This window comes from Tinamus guttatus, unplaced genomic scaffold (assembly GCF_059628265.1).
Source record: "Tinamus guttatus ecotype Peru unplaced genomic scaffold, ASM5962826v1 Tinamus_guttatus_pri_ptg000035l, whole genome shotgun sequence".
In the NCBI taxonomy this organism is placed as follows: Eukaryota; Metazoa; Chordata; class Aves; order Tinamiformes; family Tinamidae; genus Tinamus; species Tinamus guttatus.
Genome location: NW_028288569.1, coordinates 8,034,202 through 8,055,583, shown reverse-complemented (window position 1 = coordinate 8,055,583; position 21,382 = coordinate 8,034,202). Strand labels below are relative to the sequence as shown.

The window sequence follows — 21,382 nt, the reverse complement described above, 5'->3', positions numbered from 1 at the left end:
CACTAAAATCTACACCCATTATCCTGAGGCTTTCTGCTCATTATGCAGCCATGTGCACTGACCATTTCTGTTATGTACGCAGCTGTAACATGTTTAGCAGAAGGGAATTTGTCCCTGTCGTGTCCAGTGTTGGGCTAATATTGCAGCTGCTTACAGTGGCTGTCTGTGAAAAGCAATGATCTGTTGGAAGGACATCTGTTACCAGTCTCCAAAGGTCTGCGTTTCCGAGGTGCAGCCTCAACTAAATTAGCAAGACTATAAGGACAAAGTTTGTGCTTAAAACAGAATAAATCAGAGGTGTGTTCCACTTGCTTGCCATGTGCAAATGCTTGTATGAGCAGATGTTGCTCCAGTAAAGTCCTGCAATTAGGTCTGAGGGACTAATGAGCATCTATGCTAGAACTTCATGCAGGCCTTCATTCTCTCTGAAGCAGTGCTATTTGTGAGGCTGTTGCTAGCAAACAATTAGCTGACCGGCTGATACATTTCCCAGGGTGCTTTCTTGGTGTCAATATTCACATGACAAGTTGAGGTTACAAAATCAATTAACCTTAATGGCCTGTTTGGCTTGTGGCTCTTAATGCAGTGGTTTCATCCTTCTGCTCTTAATGCGGCCCAGATGCAAGTGTTGCTCAAACTGAACTTTACCCTCCCTCCCAGGCTCTATGTTTGTTCTTAAATGAGCTAAAGCACTAAGGCAGGAATGTGCCTAGAAGCCTAAGTCTTAGCCCTCTGGCCTGGTTATGAGAGGAGTGACTTAGCCCCAAAGCATCTCGCTTTCTTCAAAGTGTGTTGTGCGGTGCTCTCCACTCTCTTCTCCAGAGAGCGCCCGGGCCTCATCTCGGAGGAGCCCGTGACCTGTGTCTGGTAGGGCTGCAGGCTGGATCACCACAAGGCTTCTCTGGTGGTGGCCCCCACATCTAACTGCTGGCTTCATCTGCCGTGGTAGCTGCACGGCAAGGAAAAGCACAAACCCCTTGGAGCAGCACTGTGAAATTAAAAGCCTTGCTAGTAAAAAGAGCCTGCAACTAGGAAAGTCTGTCTTCGCAATACAAAGGCAATCATAAAAATTTGTCTGGGTGGTAACTCAGTAGCCAGCTTGCTACTTTTGTTTGTCCAAGTTCCTCCAGCTGCTTGATGTTCTGTGTTTCTGTTCTTGCCATTTCTTTGAAATCCTTCTCTTGCAGACTGCCACCCACAGCTGTGGAAAGAAAGAATGATCTAGACACTTGTCTCCTGAAACCAGCTTTTGAATCTTTGCTGGGGTGAGTCCTGTGTGAGAAGGTGGGAAGAAGGTTGTGTCAGTTTAAGGAGAACTATTGAGTGTTTACACGTCCTGGACTATTTCACACTTGGATTCACTTCAGGAAGCACGGATCTTAGGCGTGGGTTCATTGCTGCTTTTCTTGGTTCTGGCAACACAAATTGTTCAGCTTGCCATTCTTCTACACATGGGCAATACAACTAGCTTGACATAATGCGTACGCAGTGAATAAACAAATATTTTGTCTGCAGATATGATAACTAGTAACAGTGAAACTATTTTCTTGGTTAAAATACAAGCCTTAATCCTCCACCCTTTCTTTTATTGTAAAAGAAGCCTTAATGACAATGGCTGCAACTCAGTCATTTTGTCATTGAGCTTGGAATTACAAGCTTAAGATGTTTTGATAGCTAAGCATTTCTGTAGCAGCCAGAGACCAGAGAAGTTCTTGAAGTCTTTTCAGTTTGTCTGAAAAGGAGCATTAATATGTTCGAATACACGCAGGCTTTAATGAAATAAGATATCCCCCCTTTCTCCTTCTTAATGAATCAACATTTGAGATTGTCCATGGTTTGCTTTTTTGATAGCACTGTTGAATTATGTGTTTTGGATGTCCTCTGCTTTAAGGTATTTGTAGAAAGCAACCTTCTTAAAGAAGCAGGAAACTGGAAAAAAATAAGAATTTCTACACGAAATATAGAAGACGCTTGGTCACAGATGTGCCTCCAAGATGTGTGTGGGGAAATGCTGGGAATTTTCCGAATTAGAAGCATATGTATTAGATAAAAGAGATCAAGGGAATGCCGCAGGAACAGAAGCGGGCAGGCTCTGTTGTGGGCTTTGTATTTTATCTGAGCAAACATGACCTTGAGGAAGGCTTGGGGAGACATTTAGACCACGTCCTGGCTAAAGGAGACCTCAATTTTAAGCAAAGGCACCATTTCTTCTGTGCTTATTTCTACAAGAGAGCAAGACTTTGGTTCACTGTTGTTACTATTTCAGCAAATGCACAAGGATCTCTTCTGGTCTCTCTTCTCCCAGAGTGGTCCTCTGTTGCCCTCATCCCCTGGTTTTGGTTCAGAGACCTCCTCGGTAGAATCCCATGGGCTAGTGCTCTAGAAGGCAGGGGGGCCCAAGAGAGCTGGTTAGTTTTCAAGCGGCACTTCCTCCACGTCCAGCAACAGTGCATCCCTGTGTGTAGGAAGGGAGGCAGAGGGGGCAGGCAACCTGCGTGGATGAGCCGGGAGCTTGTGGCAATGCTCAAGCAGAAGGCAGCGGTATACAGAATGTGGAAAAAAGGACAGGCCCCCTGGGAGAAATACAGGAACATAGTCAGGGAGTGCAGAGATGCGACAAGGAAAGCTAAGGCACGTCTGGAAGGCAAGCTGGCAAGGGACGTTAAAAATAACAAAAAAAAATTCTTCAAATACATTAACAGCAAAAGGAAGATCAGGGAGAACGTGGGTCCGCTGGAGGACGGGATGGGCACCTTGGTTACAAATAACACAGAAAAAGCAGAGTTGCTCAATGCCTTCTTTGCTTCGGTGTTTACCAAGGGCAGCCCTTTAGAGCCCCAGGCCCTAGAGGCAAGAGAAGAAGCGGGTGGAGAGGAAGACTTGCCCTGGGTAGAGGAAGATTGGGTCAGAGAGCACCTAAGGAACCTCGATACCCACAAATCCATGGGCCCTGATGGGATGCACCCCAGAGTGCTGCGGGAGCTGGCAGATGCCATAGCTAAGCCGCTCTCCATCATCTTTGAAAGATCCTGGAGAACGGGGGAGGTGCCGGAAGACTGGAAGAAGGCCAATGTCACGCCAGTCTTCAAAAAAGGCAAGAAGGAGGACCCAGGCAACTACAGGCCAGTCAGCCTCACCTCCGTCCCCGGAAAAGTGATGGAACGGCTCATACTGGCTGTTGTCTCCAGGCACATGGAGGACAAGAAGGTGCTCAAGAGTAGTCAGCATGGATTCACCAAGGGAAAATCTTGCCTGACTAACCTGATAGCCTTCTATGATGAAATGACCGGCTGGATAGACGAGGGGAGAGCGGTGGATGTCGTCTATCTCGACTTCACCAAGGCTTTTGACACCGTCCCTCACAACATCCTCCTGGGCAAGCTCCGGAAGTGTGGGATAGATGAGTGGACAGTGAGATGGATTAGGAACTGGCTGGATGGCAGGGCCCAGAGAGTGGTGATCAGCGGTGCAGAGTCTAGTTGGAGGCCTGTGGCTAGTGGGGTCCCCCAGGGGTCAGTCCTTGGTCCAGTCCTGTTCAATTTATTCATCAATGACCTGGATGAAGGCACAGAGTGCTCCCTCAGCAAGTTTGCTGATGATACCAAACTGGGAGGAGTAGCCGATACCCCAGAGGGCTGTGCTGCCATCCAGAGGGACCTGGACAGACTGGACAACTGGGCGGTGAAAAACCTCATGCAGTTCAACAAGGCCAAGTGCAAGGTCCTGCACCTGGGGAGGAATAACCCCAGACACCAGTACAGGCTGGGGACCGACCTTCTGGAGAGCAGCTCTGCGGAGAAAGACCTGGGTGTCATGGTGGACGACAAGTTGACCATGAGGCAGCAGTGTGCCCTCGTGGCCAAGAAGGCCAATGGGATCCTGGGCTGCATTAAGAAGAGCGTCTCCAGCAGGTCGAGGGAGGTGATCCTGCCCCTCTACTCAGCCCTGGTGAGGCTGCATCTGGAGTATTGTGTCCAGTTCTGGGCTCCACAGTACAAGAGGGATGTGGAGCTGCTGGAGAGAGTCCAGCGCAGGGCTACAAGGATGATCAGGGGCCTGGAACATCTGCCCTATGAGGAGAGGCTGAGGGAGCTGGGCCTGTTCAGCCTGGAGAAGAGAAGGCTGAGAGGGGATCTAATCAGTGTATATAAATACCTCAAGGGAGGGAGTGCAGAGGACGGTCATGGTCTCTTTTCAGTGGTGGCCACTGATAGGACTAGAGGAAATGGCCGGAAACTGAAACATCAAAAATTCCATAGGAACTTAAGGAAAAATTTCTTAACAGTGAGGGTGACAGAGCACTGGAACAGGCTGCCGAGAGAGGTTGTGGAGTCTCCTTCTCTGGAGATCTTCAAAACCCGCTTGGATGCAGTCCTGTGCCACGTGCTTTAGGTGTCCCTGCATATGCAGGGGGGTTGGACTAGATGATCTCTAGAGGTCCCTTCCAACCCTAAGCATTCTATGATTCTATGATTCTATGGTTAGCTGCTTAGCTCACAGGGGTGACACTAGCCCTTTTGCTCACAGAAGGGGCCCACTCTGGCTCCTTGTCAGGTGTACCAGGGTAGCCCTGCTCCCCTGCAGGGGAGCAGGAAAGGTCTTGAAGATGAACAGCAAGGAGAAGGTAGGTACCGAGCCAGGGCTGAGTGTGTCTCATGTCTATTAGCATGAGGGGTAGTTTGCCTGAGCTGAAGAGCTGGTCTGTGCACTTTGGTAATAGCCTGGGGCGGCTGAAAGGATTTCTAGCCTGGCAGAATTATTTATTGGAAAGGAAACAGAGTTAGAATTAAGAATTCTTTTGCAGTGCATTAATTATTTACTACAGCTAAGCCTACCAGCTGCCTCTCAACAGCAAGGCACGCTATTAAATTTAATAAGGATGTTTAGTGCGGTGTCTCAGGAAGTTAGGAGATCTCTTTTTGTTAACCTAAAGCCCTGTTCTTGATTCTCTTTTGCTGTTGGTATCTTCTAACTATGTGGAGCTGAATGAGTGAGGCATTTGATTTGTGAAACCGAGAGGGTGAGGTTATTTCTTTTGCAGCTCTCAGTATTCTTAATGGAGCAACAAGTCATGTTCTGGTTGTGTGCGTGTTTATGGTCAACAGTCTAGGCTTTCTCCTTGTGACTGCACACTTGTATGTCAGCATTTTAATATAAGGCACAGTTTGCAGGATGAGTGCAGCCAGCCGCTTCAGCGAGCGTCTGTGGCCTTAAGTATGAGGTGAAGCCAAGGGCACAGTAGCGCGTGACAGGACAGGGTCTGCCACTGCTCGTTCGGTGCACTTGGCAGATAGACTCCCTTCCTCAGCGCGAAATAACCCTTGGCCATGGTCACTGCCTTTGCCAGGAACAAGTGACTTGTTCTATCGTGACACATTGGAAGTGTGATGTGTTGGGGCGTCAGTTTGCAGGAAGAATGCCCTTTGGAGGCATATCTCCTCATGATGGTGGCCAAGAAGGCACACAATCTCCTAGCTGGTATCAGGAGCTGTGTAGCCAGCAGGACCAGCGACATGATTGTCCCCCTGTGCTCAACTCTGGTGAGTCCGCACCTTGAATCCTGTGTTCAGTTTTGGACCCCTCACTGCAAGAAGGACATGGAGGTGTGGAGTGTGTCCAGAGAAGGGGCACGAAGCTGGGGAAGGGGCTGGAGCACAGACCTTACAAGGAGCGGCTGAGGGAGCTGTGGTTATTTAGTGTGGAGAAGAGGCTCGGGGAGACCTTAGTGCTCTCTACAACTACCTGAAAGGAGGTTGTAGTGAAGCGGTTGTCGATCTCTTCTCTAAAGTAACTACTGATAGGACAAGAGCAAATGGCCTCAAGTTGTGCCAGGAGAGATTCAAGTTAGACATTAAGAAAAATTTCTGCATGGAAAGAGTGATGAAGCACTGGAACAGGCTGCCCGGGGAAGCGGTGGAGTCCCCATCCCTGGCAGTGTTAAAGAAATGTGTAGATGAGGCCTTAGGAACATGGGTTAGCAGGCAGGGTGGGGATGGGTTTACGGTGGGACTTGATCTTAAAGGTCTTTGCCAGCCATAATGATTCCAGGATTCCTATGTGACACTCACAGAGTGGCGCATGTGGGCTGGATTTCTTTCCAGACAAAGCTAAGCCAAAAGGTGCATGGCAAGTGCACAACTGATGTACTGCAACTGCTACAGGGTGTTTAGTCCATGGGACCATGCCTAGTCAGCCCCCAGTAAATCCCTGCCATGTGGACTTGGCACCCTTGTGTTGTTTTGGTATATGGATCTGCTCCTCTTGCCCCAACCTACTTACTGATGTTAACACAGCAGTAAAGTGCCACTTGTTTGGCATGGGAGCACTTCTCGATTGTGCTGAAGTGCTCCAGATATTTTCCAATTAAAACATCTTGTTTCAAATCCATTTCTTTTTATATTATTACCACACCTAATCATTATTATTTTTATTTGCTGTTACTGATTATGTTACTGGATTATAGCTTCTTTCCAGTATTCTGCCTCACGGTGTCAGCTTCTTCAGTGCATGTGACTTTAGTGAATCTGTATAACTTGTACTACCAGAGAATTAGTCCTTTTATCCTTCAGTCACTACCTAAATTTTACATGATGAATATAACATTATAATACTGTAATAATATTCTAAATATATTAATATTTGTCATGTGGATTTTAAAAACTTCTTTCCTTTTTCCCTTTATTAGCGTCGACAAAATATACCCATTCCTGTGTGCTAATGACTTTATCAAAGTGGCAGAGTTCCACGGAAGTGAAAAGTTTGAACTACCTTATGGAATAAAGAGAGCAGGTTTGTATTCTGTATGTACCCATATTTGAAGCGAAAATACATAAATTGCAGTTAGGTCATCTGAATCCCTAGGCCTGGTATTGTCTGTTCACTGATGCCAGACCTTGGGGGAGACCTTCCAGCGACTTAATTGTTTTACTTAGTCCAGTTGATCTGGATCCTGTTTTTAACAAACCAAATGCTGCTTTTAGTGAAGAAGGCAGGAGATTGGGTGAGTGGAGTTTAAATTCAGCTTGCATGTATTTGTGCTGGTGTATTGAAGATCTTCAGCCAGCACTCTGCTCTGTGGAGCATTGGCTGTGTCAGTGCCCTGGGATTCTCCCGACACACCTAAGGTGACCGGCGTCCCCATGAGGACTGTGGCAGTGTCCCCAGGTCGAGGCAGTGAGGTCGGCAATGTTTCCCTTGGCCAGGATGGCTCCTTTTGTCAGGGGAGGTGTCACTGAGGCTGCAGAGCAGAGTCCCGCCGTCCCACCGCACGGCTGCACCCGTACCAAGGCCCTGCCTGGTGGTAACTGCTGCTTGCCTCGCTCAGGCACCATTTAGTCTAGGACAGAGACTCTGAAAGTTTCGGATGTGCTTTCGAGAAAGCTTGTAAAGCCCGAGTGACTTCAGTTTTTAACCCTGAGCTGTGCGCCATTTTATTGCCCTTGCACATCTGGGCACTAGCCTCTTGCCTTGCCCTCCATCTGTGTGTCGAGGATGGTGCGTTTTCCTGCCTCTCTGGGGTTGCAAACAGGAAAACCACATTTGAGAGGGAGTCACTCAAGTCCTGTTGCAATGAGAGCTACAGAAGTGTCAAAACAGGCAGTGAGGGAGGACTGACAAGATGCATCGGTCCCGCTTTGCAGTTATCACAAGCTGTTTGGGTGAATTACCTCAAGACAGCTAAAGTGGTTCCCATGCCCAGGCTGTGCAGGCCTTCCTCTGGGAAGGAGGCTGCGTCAAGGTTGCATCTCTTCCAGCTGAAGGCAAGTAAAAGGCAAAATCAAAATCCATTAGGGCATGAGTCTTGGAAAGCCCTCATACTTCTCAGGAGCTTTTAGGTACAAATCCCATTGTTTTTGCCCACAAGGGAATATGAGGGTGGCAACACTCCCTGGAAAGGAGCCATGAGAAACCTGGATTCCTTTGACATCCTTGATTCATGTACGGCCCTAAATTACAAGTTAAGTTGTTTAAGCACAGTGTGTAAAAACAATAGTTACTAAAAATGCTGTAGTCAGGGTGGCAGGCTTTTTTTTAAACTGGGAAACACTGAGTATTTCATTAAAATCTTCACTCTCCTCTTTGCTTTCCAGAGCAATTCTTTCGTTTAGCCCTTTCAAGACTGCAAAATTGTGGCCTGAGTAAGGAAGAAGACAGGTGAGATGGTTTGTTTGCTGCTGTTTTTGTTCCTGCATTTTGAGTATGCTCAGTACTTGCCTGAAAAACAGCATCAGTGAAAAACAGCATCCTGGAGTTTCACAAGTAGAGAATTTGATCTATGGTGTAAAGCAATGTGCCACTGGTTACAGGTTTTGAAGTAGTTTGTTTTTAAGCATATGTAGCACCAACATACGAGAATAATCTTTCTGTGAGGTAAGTTAAACTTAATTTTTTTTTCTAAATGCCCTAAAAGTTTGCTAATAACCACAGTGCCATTTATGCTCAAGGGCATGAAACCACCACTGAAAGTGTCTAAGGTATCCTCTTTCAAAGCCATTATTTGTGTAAACCAGCTTACTTTAACTGTCTATTCAGAAAGCATCTCAAGTGAGCAGTCATCACTTTGTGGCTCTATCTGTGCAGAACGGAGCGTAGAACGGAGCACGCCCTAGATAACTCACTTTCCATTTATTACGTTGTCCTGTTTAAATCTCTTGGATAGAAGCCACTTCTTTCAGGCTTTTGATGTATTTATTTTTGTAGGTAGGGCAGTAAGGTTGGCAAATATACTAAGATGATGTGTTTACCAAGCGATGCAAATGGCTTGTTAGATTTGCAGCTCATGGACTGAGAACCTACCATATATCATGTTAATAGGCAGAATACCTAAGAGCTGGATGCAAATAATGATGAGGCTGGCTGTACTTGGCTGTTTTAATCAAGGAGATCAAACAGAACATTATGCCTCGGGTCAAATGCAAGGTTCACATTTTAATTAAACTTAGTTGGAATATGAACAAAATAATAGGACTTATCTTGTTTTTAACATGCAACTTTCCTGACCAACCCAAGTGGGTTTTTTTTTTTTGGGGGGGGGGGGGGCAGAGGGGCAGGGGGTAGTTACTATTTTCTTCACCTCCTCTACAGCTTCCTTTCCCTGTGTTTAGTGTCTTATTCTGATAAGTTCACTTTTATTAAGCTAAAAACAAAGCAAAAAAACAGCAAGGAACTACCCTCTGTCAGGATTGTGAAAATCAGCAAGTTTATACAGAAGTGGCCTACAAAGACCAGGCTAGTTTGGGGTTTGAAGAAAGAGAATGCCAAATGTGCTGGAAATTCACTGCCATCATAAGTTCAGTGCTATAATCAATTTGGTTACAAAGTGAATAACCTTATAGTACAACATAAAATCTTATAAATAATTCCTGTAAATCAAAAGTAAGGTGATTGTTGCTCACCCTTTGAAAGTAGGTTCTCTGTTCAAGACACAGATATGTTTAGTGCTTCTGAGAGGGATGCTTCCTTTTAATGAAAGTAACATACCTTAGTAGTGCAAAAGCAAAATGAGAACTCAGTATTTAATTAAAAGCAGTTGTTTAAATGAATCAAATGTACAATGTCTTCATATGAGATATTCTTCTTAATCCATGATTAGACTTCTACAATATTGATAGGGCATGAATCGCTGTAGTAAGGAAGAACTTTTCTATAGACGTATAAACACATAACTGAAATAGTGATTTAACAATATGAAGCTCTGCGGAAATAATCCTAGCAAAATTCTCCTGTAATTCTGTTGCTCTGTTGTTAAGCAGTTCTGTATTGCTGCAACCTAATCTTGTTGGCAGAATAGAAATATACATTGAATTTTCCTGTAAACTTATTATTAAGTGTGCGTGTGTGTGGGGGGAAAATGCTTTGAAGTATTTTCATGAATGTCAAATATTTGTGCATGAACTGGATTTGTTTGCAACATTCATAAAGCTACACAGCAAAGTACAAAGGATTATTTTTTTTCCAAAAATGGTGCAAGTTTTCAAAGTAAGATAGGATCCTTACTGGGTGAAAGTACAACTTTGGAAACCTTCCCGGAGTGAATTGTGTCATTGATTCAGTGGAATTGCTTGCAGGAGAAGGCTTTTCCTGTGTAGCGGTGTAGATCCATCAAATATGTATTGAACTCCCAGTCCCCCTATTTCCTTGTGAGTACTCGACAGGAGCTCTTAGGACTCTGAGCTTATCAGCAGTAAATTCCCCCCGATGCATTTACACAATAGTGAGTCAACGAGATGTGACCTCTGCATCCTTCTTTTACCAAATAACTGCAAAGAAAATAATTTGCATTCCTCGGGAGGCTACTGGAGAATGGGGAGTGTTGAAAGAGTTGAAGTCCAGATCTTCCCTCCTCAACACTCCCCTCCAAGAAACAGTATTTCAGTGGAATGTGGGAGGTGTGAACTTTTTGACCTTTAAAGGCTATGTTTCCACTTAACATTATCTTCCTTTTATATGAGCAGGAAAGCATTTCTTTTGGTATTTCACCATAAACACAATAAGCAAAATGATGTTTGGCGTTTTAATTAAGAGGCTCTTTCACGCAGGGCAAAGGTTTGAGGGAGTGACTAAGGGATTATGTTTAGATTTTGAGATATATTTAGGGTATGTACAGGTCCTGATTTAAATTGCGTGGTGGCAGCAGAGTTATACTTCTTATGAATGCTTCTTTGCTTGTTATAGCTAAAGTCTTAACTTTTTTTCCCCTTCTTTAATATTATGCTGGTAAGCTGGACCTTCTTTCTGTTATAGTTCACTTATAGCAAACTTTGTGTTGCTTAAAGCCTCTGAATTTATTTCTCTCCCTACCAATTAATTGATCTGAAGAAGGGGTGAGGGTTATTTGTTTTTCAAATAAGGAAATGTTATGAGAAAGGAAACTTGGAGAAGTGGGGTTGGCAAAATACTCTGGGAATAAGAGTCTCCTGAAAACCGGTGTGTTTTATTTCTGTGAGCTACCGTAAGAACGTGTCGGTTTAACTTAAATATCTTTTAAATGAAGTCTGATCTTGCTATATATCCTTTATCTCCATACCTAGGTTTCCTTGAGATTATGGTCTCTTTTTTTTGGTGTGGTTACACGTAGCCCACAAGTGTAAATGAAATGTTATCCATTTCTAGCATAAACAGTTTCCCTTGCTGCTTATCTTCACCGGCAGGACCTCTGCTATTGCAGACACAGGCTGAACTACTGTAACTAGAGACAGCTGAGGCTGGGTGCGTGGCCGGGGAGAGGAATAATTCAGAAATAGCACGTTAATGTGAGATTTCCTGTTTGAGTTGGCGCTATCTGACTTCCTGAGCTTGACAGAGATTAAAAGGGGGTCTTTCTACTTTGTTTGACTATGTTCAACGTCAAGTATATTTAATCTGCTTGTCAACTTTGATACTGTTTCAAAAGATCACATACCAATCATAGATGCTTTATTGGTTATTTGAAGGCAGTTGACACTAACAAGCCAGTTAAAAACTGTTAAGGGGGCTGGAATTTAAAAGCATTGTCAAGCGTTTCATTGTATTTCTCTACAAGTAGTATTAGTCAACTGTTTAAGTCATGAACTAGTCTTGACTGTATCAGTCAATAAGGGGGGAGAGGCTGTTTTTCACCTCTCTCCCTCATTCTGTCTTCACCGCTTACTGGTTACCCTTTTTGTCCACATTTTTTCCCTTTTTCCCTTCCCTTTCCTTTGCTGTTGCTTTTTTATAGAGACAGGGTCTTGCTTTGAACTCTGTGTATAGGTGTGAGTAATGCAGCATAATTCAGAAAAAGGGTTATTTATCTTCCCTTCCTCCCACCATAAGTGTTCCAGGATGTATATGTTAATGTGTGTACTTGCTCAGGATATCTTGAAGCTAGACTGACAATCTGGAAAATTGGAAAATGAATAATCTGGAGCAACCCTGGAGTAGAGAGAAGAGAATTTTGTGGGTGTTCTGGGGTCAACAGGTTTTTAGTACTCTTAATTTGTGAGACACCAAATCTCATGAAATTTTGGCATTAGCTCACATTCTTTTGATGAATATTTAGCTTTTACAGAGTTGTTTGAGGAAACACTGCAGAAATCATGCTAGCTTTTTAAAATCTTGGCCCACCCCAGGAACTGCATTTAGCAGTGCTGGATTTTGTAGGACAGGTGCATATAAATTTAGAGATGCTTAACAGGCTGATCACAAAATCTTTACGAAATGCAAGCAACTGCCTCTGCAGACGTGCCTCTAGAGCAGCAGGTTTGAAGCTGACATCCCAGCTCTTCTTTGGAAATCACTGGTGGCTGTTAGAAGAGTAGAAGGAAGGCACTTCTCCCCATTTAATATAGGTTTTGGTGGTTTTTATTACTTCGTCTCTTGGTCCCTTATGGTAAGAAATAGCATGGAGCCCTTTTCTTGTTTGAAGAGCCTTGTGAGTGGGATGTTGGGGAGGATTCATGCTCAGTAAACTGCAAATGTGCCTGGACAGAACACGAACATTTTTCCTTGGCCAAGATGCATTTTATAACCAAAATGCTTGTAGTAGAAAGGAGGAGTTTTCAGTCTTTCATATTGGATGTAAAACTTCCCTGAAGAGGCAAAAATCTGGAGTAAGCTCAGCAGCAAGCCTGTTTGCACTCTGTGCAAAACCAGACACACGTTTTACTAGCTTGCTTTGCACTAAAGCAGTATAGAGTGAAGGAGACAACTAGAAGACATGGGACAGCTCACTGGGGGACTTTAACATTAGAATTTCATTGCATATGTTTAGCATTTTCATTTATAGAGTACTCCCATGTGCATTTTAACTGTGTGTATATTCTAAATATATTTTCCAAATTCAAAAGGATTAGTTATTTTGATTGGGTGTATTATAAGATGTAATTTATAGCTTCCTGTAAGTGCTTTAGATCCTTAGTAATGCTGTCTAATTTGTATCTTGTGGTGTGAGAATGCAGCTGTTTATCAAGCATATCCCGCTGGTTATTTCTCAATAACATGCACTTCCTTCATAGTGACACATTTAAATATGCTTTTACGGTTCAGTAAAATCAACTAAATGCCCATAATGTCGATGTGTCAACATTGGTATTAATGATCTAAGTGAAATGGTGGGTTTTCAAGTTCTGCTTGTTCTGTCTACAGTGTTGCCTGTCGAAGGTGTGTTGTGGTTGGCAATGGAGGAGTGCTTCGAAATAAGACATTAGGAGAGAAAATTGACTCATATGATGTGATAATAAGGTAATAACGTTTATCCTTTTAATTTTTGTACATGTGGGAATGGCCTTTGTTTTCAGACAGTTCAGTTATTAATACACATGAAAATGGATGAAAATTCCTGGAAGATTCTTTTTTTAGTTATTTAATCTTTCATAGGTTCATTTAAAAATAACGTAGAAAAAAAAAAAACAGTTTTATTACATAGACTGATATGGGGGAGAAGTGAACCCTGGGTGGTGTGCAACCTGCTTAGCCTACAGATATGCACCTGCAAGGTGATGTTATCAGAGATGAGTCTGAGCATGTGATAGCCTCAAGTCCTCTTTGCCCCTTGATCCCAGACGAGTTTCCTGTGTAATGAGAAAAAACATGCTTCCTCTTCTGCATAAACTGAGATGGCAAGTGATGAAACGGCCCTCCTGCCTGTAGGTGTCCTGCCAGGTAGCATACCTGGCACCCTAAGCTCTCCTTTCTTTAGAACTCTTCTGCTGCCACTTCAGTTTTTCCATTTCTAGATTGCGTCAACCTTGTTTTGGTTGCTTTGCCATCAGTTGTCGTGCTGTTTCATAATACCGTTTCAGTATTCAAACAGAAGCATAAAAAGCTGTATCCAAAACCTAGAATTAGACATGCTTTTAAATACCTGCTGATAAGCTGAAGTGGAATTCTTCAGTTGTAGCTCCTCTTATAAACTTGAAACTACATAGAGATCCACATAAAATCTTCCCTTTAGAAAACTTTAGGTGCATGGCAGCTTTATGCTTTCCAAAAAGAAGGTAAAAAAACACACTACTTTTCCTCAGAGTGAAATAATGCAAACAAGCTATTTGCATTATTATTGTTATTTATTAATTTGGCTGTAACATTTGAATTCAAAATCTCCTTGTAGATCTACTTATTCTTCATGAAATAGAAATCCTTGTATAGATTAGTGTCATGCATTTAAATACAATTAGCTATAAGTTAAAATCTTTTCACAAATATAGTCCAACTTTTTTCATATATATGCATACATTTATACAAACATGTGTGTATACATGCATTCACATACACAGCTGTATCAGGCAAACAGCCATAATCTCTGCCCCCATGTATACAGTGAAGAATATTAAAACATTCCTGCATTGCCTCTTGAACGGTTTGGATCATCTGGAGGCATAAGCAGAACAATCCATAATTCTCCAAGCTGGATGCTCTTCAGTCTTCTGCGGTTTCTGCATTAGAGCCCAAGCGAGAAGGCTGCCTGTGTGAGCGATACGGGATAAGCCATCGTGTAATTGCATTCCAGACCATCTCGGCCAGCTTCCCGTGTGTGTTTAATGCCTCTGAGTCAGTAGGCGAGTGCAGGAAGCATCTCCTAATGACTCCTCCACCGTGTAAGGCGATAAACGCTGCGCCACGAACCCCCCGTGTACCTGCATGTGCTGTTGGCCTTCCAGACCTCTGCCCGGGTGTGTGGTATAGTCACTGCCATCTCTGTGTCTGTGTGTCCTCTGCAGAATGAATAACGGTCCTGTTATAGGGTACGAAGAGGATGTCGGGAGGAGGACCACTTTCCGCCTTTCTTATCCGGAATCCATCTTCTCGGATCCAGTCCACTATGACCCCAATACAACTGTTGTTCTCATTGTCTTCAAAACACGAGATTTAAAGTGGCTTTGGGAGATATTAAGTGGTCAGAAAATAGTGAGTTTAATTATTTATGCACTTTGGCTTGGCTTGACACATATCTCTTGCATGTAATATATCTGTTCAGCATTTAACCTTAGTTGCCCCAGCTGGGAGGAGCAGCAGATTTCCCAATCGGTCTGTTCAGTTTCCCTTTCCTGTGATACGCTTCTATGTTCTTTCTTGCCCCACAGTTTCAGATTATAGAATCATAGAATGCTTAAGGTTGGAAGGGACCTCTAGAGGTCATCTAGTCCAACCCCAAAGCAGTTTTCCTCCTAGAAACACGTATTTTTAATTTTTTTTTCCCCTAGCACTGTTTCATATTCTGGTGCACATGCTCTAGCCCTTCCACTCAGTGGAATCATAGAATAACATTGGAAGGTGTTTTCCTCTGGAGGTTGTTAGCCCTACTCCATGCTCAAAACGGAGCCAACTTCAAAACCAGACAGGGTTGCTGAGGGCCTCCTCTGGGCAAGTTTTGCATATCACCAGGGATATTTCCACGGCCTCTCTGAGGGGGCACCTGTTTCACTGTGCACCACCTTCGTGGGGTAGAACTTCTCACCTTCACACCGCGCACCTCTGAGAAGAGCCTGTCTCAGCCTCTTCTCTACCCCTTCTAGTTAACTGAAGACAGGCTGAACAAGTGCAGCCTCCTCAATCCCATCTTGCACGCCACATGCTCCAGCCTCCAAGGCATTTTAGTGGCCCTCTGCTCAACTGGCTGCAGTTTGCGTGTATCTCTTCTGCTGGGGAGCCCAAACCAGTGCTTGTGAGACCCAGCTGGACAGAGTACTTAAGTAATGATCTCATCTCTCTACCTGCTTGCTGTGCTCTTGCTAATGTGGCCAACCATGCAATTAGTCCTTATTGCCTTGAGGGCACACTACTGGTGCATGTAGTCCATCAAGGCCTGTACAGTTGTGTGGAGTTAGTCTATGGAGGAACACAGTTTGGTATATGCATTTATTGAGATTCAGGAGGTTCAGCTTTCCTTTTACTCCTCAACTTCCTGTTCCTGGATTACGGTTTGGTTTAGATCTAGAAAAACTGCAAAGTCAAGATAACTTAAAAAAATTGAAAATGTGTGTTTGCTTGACTGTTGCAGAGTGCTAAAGGCTTTTGGAAGAAACCAGCTTTGAACATGATATATAAGTCTAGTCAAATCAGGATACTTGATCCCAGCATCACCAGAAAAGCTGCATATGAATGGCTTCACTTCCCAACAAGGTTTCCCAAAAAGGAGGTAGGCTTTTTTTTTGTCATTAACCTTTTAATTATGTGCAACCAAATGTGTAGTCAGAAGTCATTATCTTTCCATTATAATGGACAGTGTTAGAACATCTTTTAGGTTTATGCTGCATGAGTTTGGGTTGAGGTGATGCTTAGAAAAGATAAGAAAAAAAAATAGTCCAGAAAGAAAGTGGAGTGTAGCCTTATATGCCAAAAATGTCTCTTTATGGGTTCTATGATCAATATTAAATAAGATGGCATTTGTAGGCTGAAATAATCCCTTTTACAAAATTTGAAAAAAAATGAACAGACTCTGGAGCATAGCATATCTGAAGAGCCTCTATAAGTATTAAGCGATCTTAAATGATTAAAAAATAGTTTAAAAAACAATAAAGAAGAAATCTCCAGGCTTTCAGAGTTTTACCCTGCTGCATTTTTACCCTGCTGTGGTATGGGGTTAAGGAATGAGGACCATGCAGGATACTCCTGCCTTGCCATGGTGATGTGTCTAACATCATTCTAATGCTTGCTGACTTGATGCCAAACGTTGTAATGCACTGATGAACTATTCGGTCACAAGAACACATTTCTGCTGTTAGTTTCTGACTAAAGGGTGTTTTCGATGTAAGGTAAGACTTCAAGGTGGAGACCTCCTGTGTGTCGTGCAGACCTGGCCATGCACCATTTAGTATAAATGCTTGTACAGATACAGTTGTGCTACCCATCCTGTTCATCAGGATCGAGTGACTGACGCACATGGAAACTTCTGACAAAGCCCTCGCTGTGGATTGTCTACCTCAACCTTTTTTTTTTGACTTAACTTTCTAATATTTGTGGGAGTTGTTTTGTTTTTTTAACCCGAGGTGTTTCTTGGTGTGTGGATTTTTTTTCCTTCTTCTTTTTGGGACTATTAGTGCCTTTGTCTCACTTATTAGCTCTCGAACTGGATTTCCCAGTTCAGCTGCATGCTTGCAAAGGCTCCGTGGTACTTCAGCTCTTCAAGCAAGGGTGGAGAAAACTCAACCCCAAAAGTAATTGGCAGCCTAATGATCTGACAAAGGGCCACCTGAATGCCCAAGGCTTTCATGCTTCCTGAAGCCCCAGGCCCTTCTGCCTTTCTCTGCGTGTATTTTCCTTCTTCAGTGGGAGGTCAAGTCAAGTTGGCGGTGAGCGAGCCAAGCGTATGTGCAATGTCCTGGTGGTGATGCAGAGGCACAGGCAGCTCGAGCTGCAAGCTCCGTGGGTCACGTCTGTGCTCTCTGCTCCTCTCCTGCTCGCTGAGTGCCCCTATCCAGAGCCAAGCAGAGTGTCACAGGGCTCTGAGCATCTTTGCATGCCCACCATGTCCCATTTGCCCCAACCTAGGGTGGATGTGGACTGCAGCATGCTTTAAGCATGACCATTTATTTTAAAAGTAGTCTTGCTTTCTTAAAAACACATTATTTTGAGGTGAACTGAATGCCTCTGAAAGCCAAAGTTGGACAGAGCTTTTTGCAGCCTGTGATTTTCTAGAGATTTCCAGATTGCACTGATCCTGACATGTAGCATTCCTGTAGTAATTTTTAATGTAGTAATTATAGTAATGTCTGTCTAGTACAGACATTGTGACAGGTGCATAACTAAGTTTATGATGTTGGTCTTCAGAGGCAGAAAGTTATTTTACTAATCAGCAGAGCCCTCGGGCAACTATGTACATTTTACATCGGTGTTTCTGAGTACTCTGGAAGATGTAAAAATGTCAAAAAAAAATCCACCTAAAAACTGACAGAGCTGTTATTAATAACTTTTTCCTTTTCTGGGTGATTGTTGGTTTGTCATATGATATAAAGAGATACCTTTTTGCATCATCAAGCTCATCTTCCTGCATGTGCAGAATGGTCCAGTACTGTTCTGCCCTGTCTGTTTTCGGAAGCAAGTAACTAGGCACTTGAGTAAAAAATCCCCAAAAGCACATGATTGTTTGCATAGTTTTGAGGCTTAACTCTAAATACTAGAAATGTTCGGCTTCTTTGATCTCTGATGAAATGATTATTTTAGCAATGAAGAGTGTATATGTCTGGAAAATTTGTCTGTTTCTGCAAGTTTTTTTTTTTTTTGCCTCAATTTAATCAGTTGGTCTAATGAAAGAGATCATGTCTTCTTACAGACTTCACCTCATTTTAGCTGCTGTTAAATCAACATGTTTGATCACTAGGTAGGACAGATGATTGCAGTTGTTTCAGTTGTTTGCTCTTAAAAGAAATACTGATTTTCACTTAGATGCTCTCAGTTTTGCACAGTTTGGTTTATGACCTGTTCTTGATATCTTACTTTGCATTTACTTATGAACTAACTTGCTGTATGGAGAAATGAGTGGTTTTATCTGCAGTTTCATTTTTTCTAGTGAAAATAGTGGGGGAAAGTTTATTCTTCTGGAATTTCCCTGCTCGGAAAAAGCTCAAATATAGGCAAGTGAGCAGCAGTACACTAATGGCTTTTAGTCTGGTTTCATAAAGAAATGAGACATGTCACGTTGTTCAGTTGATCTGTCTCCATCACCTAGAAACTGCTGAACCCGTCTGCTAACTCAGCTAGATCTCACAGAGGAGAAACTGTCTCCAATGTACAGAAGTCTGACTGAAGTCTCGTGGAGGGAGGTTGCTAAGCCTGAGAGACCTCAGCTGAGGGAAAGTTTTGAGTAGGGGCTCAGCAATTATTACAAAGACAGTCCCAGGGGAGGCCAACACTGCAGGCGCCCTGGCTGTGGAGAAGCCACAGGAGGCTTTTCTACGAGCCCCAAGCGATGCAGCGTGAAAGCCATGTGTCCTAGGGGAGCTAGGCTGCACGAGTGCCCCTGCCCTTGCTCTTGGGTTTGCCCTCTCTGCCGTGGTGGCAGTTATTTATATGTGTGTGTGTGTTCCTGTGCTTTCCTCGTAGAAACCCAAGCATCCGACAACGGGTCTGATCGCCATCACGCTCGCCTTTCACATATGCCATGAAGTTCACCTGGCAGGCTTCAAGTATGACTTCACCGACAGAAACAGCTCTTTGCACTACTATGGCAATGACACCATGTCTCAGATGATGCAGGTAAGGGGCATTTGTTCACCTGGAGGGGCCTGCTTAGGAATATATAGCTGTTAGCTGTAAGGTAATGCATTTAGAAGAAAAAACGTGGTCTGCAGGTTAGAAAGCTCTGTGGTCTTCTGGGGTTTACTGCTCATGTGTTAATATTGCTTGAGTTTCTTCTTCTCTTTATTTTTTAAAAAATGTGTTTAACACAAACATTCATTTGGGTCAGTTATGGAGAGGCTACTGAGTTGATTTGAAAATTAAGTGCTACACCTTATTCTATAGCGTCTACATTACTTTTGTCCATTTATCTATTCTGTTTTGCATTACTGATTTTTTAAGCTATGTGGCTCTTTTTATGTAAGTGTATTTGCTAGCATTGTCAGAACACAAATAAGCAGTGTCCATATTTGCATTTTCATTGGCAGCTGTGCAAAAGTATTCATAGCTGCCAAATTTCGTGAAAAAAGAGCTAAGAGGAAAGAAAGAAGACCCACAAACTTGCAGTTAGGACAAGAGCTGAACTTCAGAAATGGAAAGGAGAAAAGAAAAGCAGCTCTTTGAGTGTGGTTTTGGTAGAAACAGAGGAAAAGATAGGTTCCAGGAGGAGGAAGCCACAGCTCAGGCAGGGAGGGAGCTGCAGCAGGTCTTCTCCTAACCCTGGGCAAAGGGCTCCTGCTTCCCTACAGTTTTTTTCTCTGCTCTTGCCTTCAGTTCTGTACTCCTAGCCTCTGTACTCTGGGCCTTTCACCTCAGCGTGAGCAGTTTTCTCTTCCATGCGCTCAGAGCTTCAGTGCGGTGTGTTGGGTCCTTCTGAGGCTGTTTTCTTTCTCCTGCCTTTCCCGCAGAGGACGGAGAGGTGCAATGTCCATAGGAGCCCCTCATGTGTTGCTGATGAATCCTAATGTCATCTGCTCCCAGACAGCTTTCCTCCAGCACTGAACCTCAGCTATGCATGCTGAGGTTCCTCCTAGCAAGCGCTTTCGTGCAGTCTATCCAAAGCTTCAGTAAGGTTGATCACTGGTTGGCGAAACATCTGTTGTGTCTTCCTAAAAGACATAAAATCTTAAAACTTAAGCTAACCTCCCCAAAGGTAATAAACTAATTAGTATTATCGTGTCTTATAAATTGTTTGTAGCGTTTTAGGCAATACTGGTATTGCATTCATTTTAATTTGTTGGATTGTGTGTATAAAGATTTTCAGTTCGCTCCCTTGAGGCAGGACCTTTTACGTGGGTTTTTGGTAGACACGTTCTTCCTGTCTTGGGGGAAATCCATTTACTTCAGTGGCGTCCTCTATCTAGGATCTTATGTGAGGGACCGTGGAAGATGGGTTGGTTCTGACCTAGTGCACAGAAGCTGTGTGGCGAAGCACATCTGCTTTACAAATGTCTGCTGTGTGCTCTTCCAAAACCTGGAAGGAGCTTTGAGGATTGGTCATTTTCTGACTCCTGGCGTTGTAAATGTGGTGATGCAGCTGCTTCCTGTCAGCACAGTTACGAGTTGGGAGCTTTACTAATGAAGCCCCTTCTGTGAGAACACGTCTCCTCCCTTCCTGCCCCTGAGGGACTGTCCTCTTCCTTACAGTCTAGTCTGGCTTTGAGCAACAGTGGCACCGAGTTCCCTGGGAGATTGTACTGCAGCCCATGCTTACAAGTCCCTTCCTCAGTCTTCCCACCCTTTTATCCGCCACTTAACACAGGAAATTGGAAGGCAAGCAAAAAAGTAATGCTTCTGGTAGTAATTTGAATTTAACTTTTATTATTTTCTTATATTTCTTCAGAATGAATACCATAACATTGATGCTGAACAGAAATTTTTGAAGAACCTTATAGACAAGAACTTTGTGGTCAATTTGACGTGAAAGCTGAATGGAAAATATGAAGAACAATCACTACTTTCAAGATTTCAACAAATTTTATTTTTTGTATGATATTTTTATTTTTAAGTGCAGTGTAACTGTTTACTGTTTAAAAGGAGCACAGAAACCTCTCCAGGCAGAAGCTCTTTCTTAGGAGCCTGAAGAGTTGCCTGAATTTCTGTGAAACTATTTAATAATGAAAAAGAAAAACACATGAAACTTTCAGCTAAAAGTATCAGGGATGTATAAAAAATGTGATGTGCATCATTTATTTATCAGTAAGAACTTTTTCCAAAAGGTTACTCCTTTGGAATATCTTCCTTTCTGATGTCGTCCTCCAAAAGAGTTACCCTGTCCAAAGACGGAGAAGACTGATGTTTAAATAGT

At 43.3% G+C, this 21,382-nt stretch overlaps 1 protein-coding gene across 1 annotated transcript in view; it reads left to right on the top strand.

The window, feature by feature from the left end:
* ST3GAL6 (ST3 beta-galactoside alpha-2,3-sialyltransferase 6) overlaps positions 1 to 21,095 on the top strand; it is a 38,331-nt gene extending 17,236 nt beyond the window's left edge. The window contains exons 4-11 of the mRNA XM_010215023.2: positions 1,188 to 1,265; positions 6,686 to 6,789; positions 8,091 to 8,154; positions 13,105 to 13,200; positions 14,679 to 14,865; positions 15,959 to 16,096; positions 19,000 to 19,152; positions 20,918 to 21,095. Coding sequence (XP_010213325.1) covers positions 1,188 to 1,265; positions 6,686 to 6,789; positions 8,091 to 8,154; positions 13,105 to 13,200; positions 14,679 to 14,865; positions 15,959 to 16,096; positions 19,000 to 19,152; positions 20,918 to 20,998 — 901 coding nt within the window. The 3' untranslated portion in view covers positions 20,999 to 21,095. The remainder of the gene's footprint in view (positions 1 to 1,187; positions 1,266 to 6,685; positions 6,790 to 8,090; positions 8,155 to 13,104; positions 13,201 to 14,678; positions 14,866 to 15,958; positions 16,097 to 18,999; positions 19,153 to 20,917) is intronic.
* Positions 21,096 to 21,382: the final 287 nt, after the last annotated feature.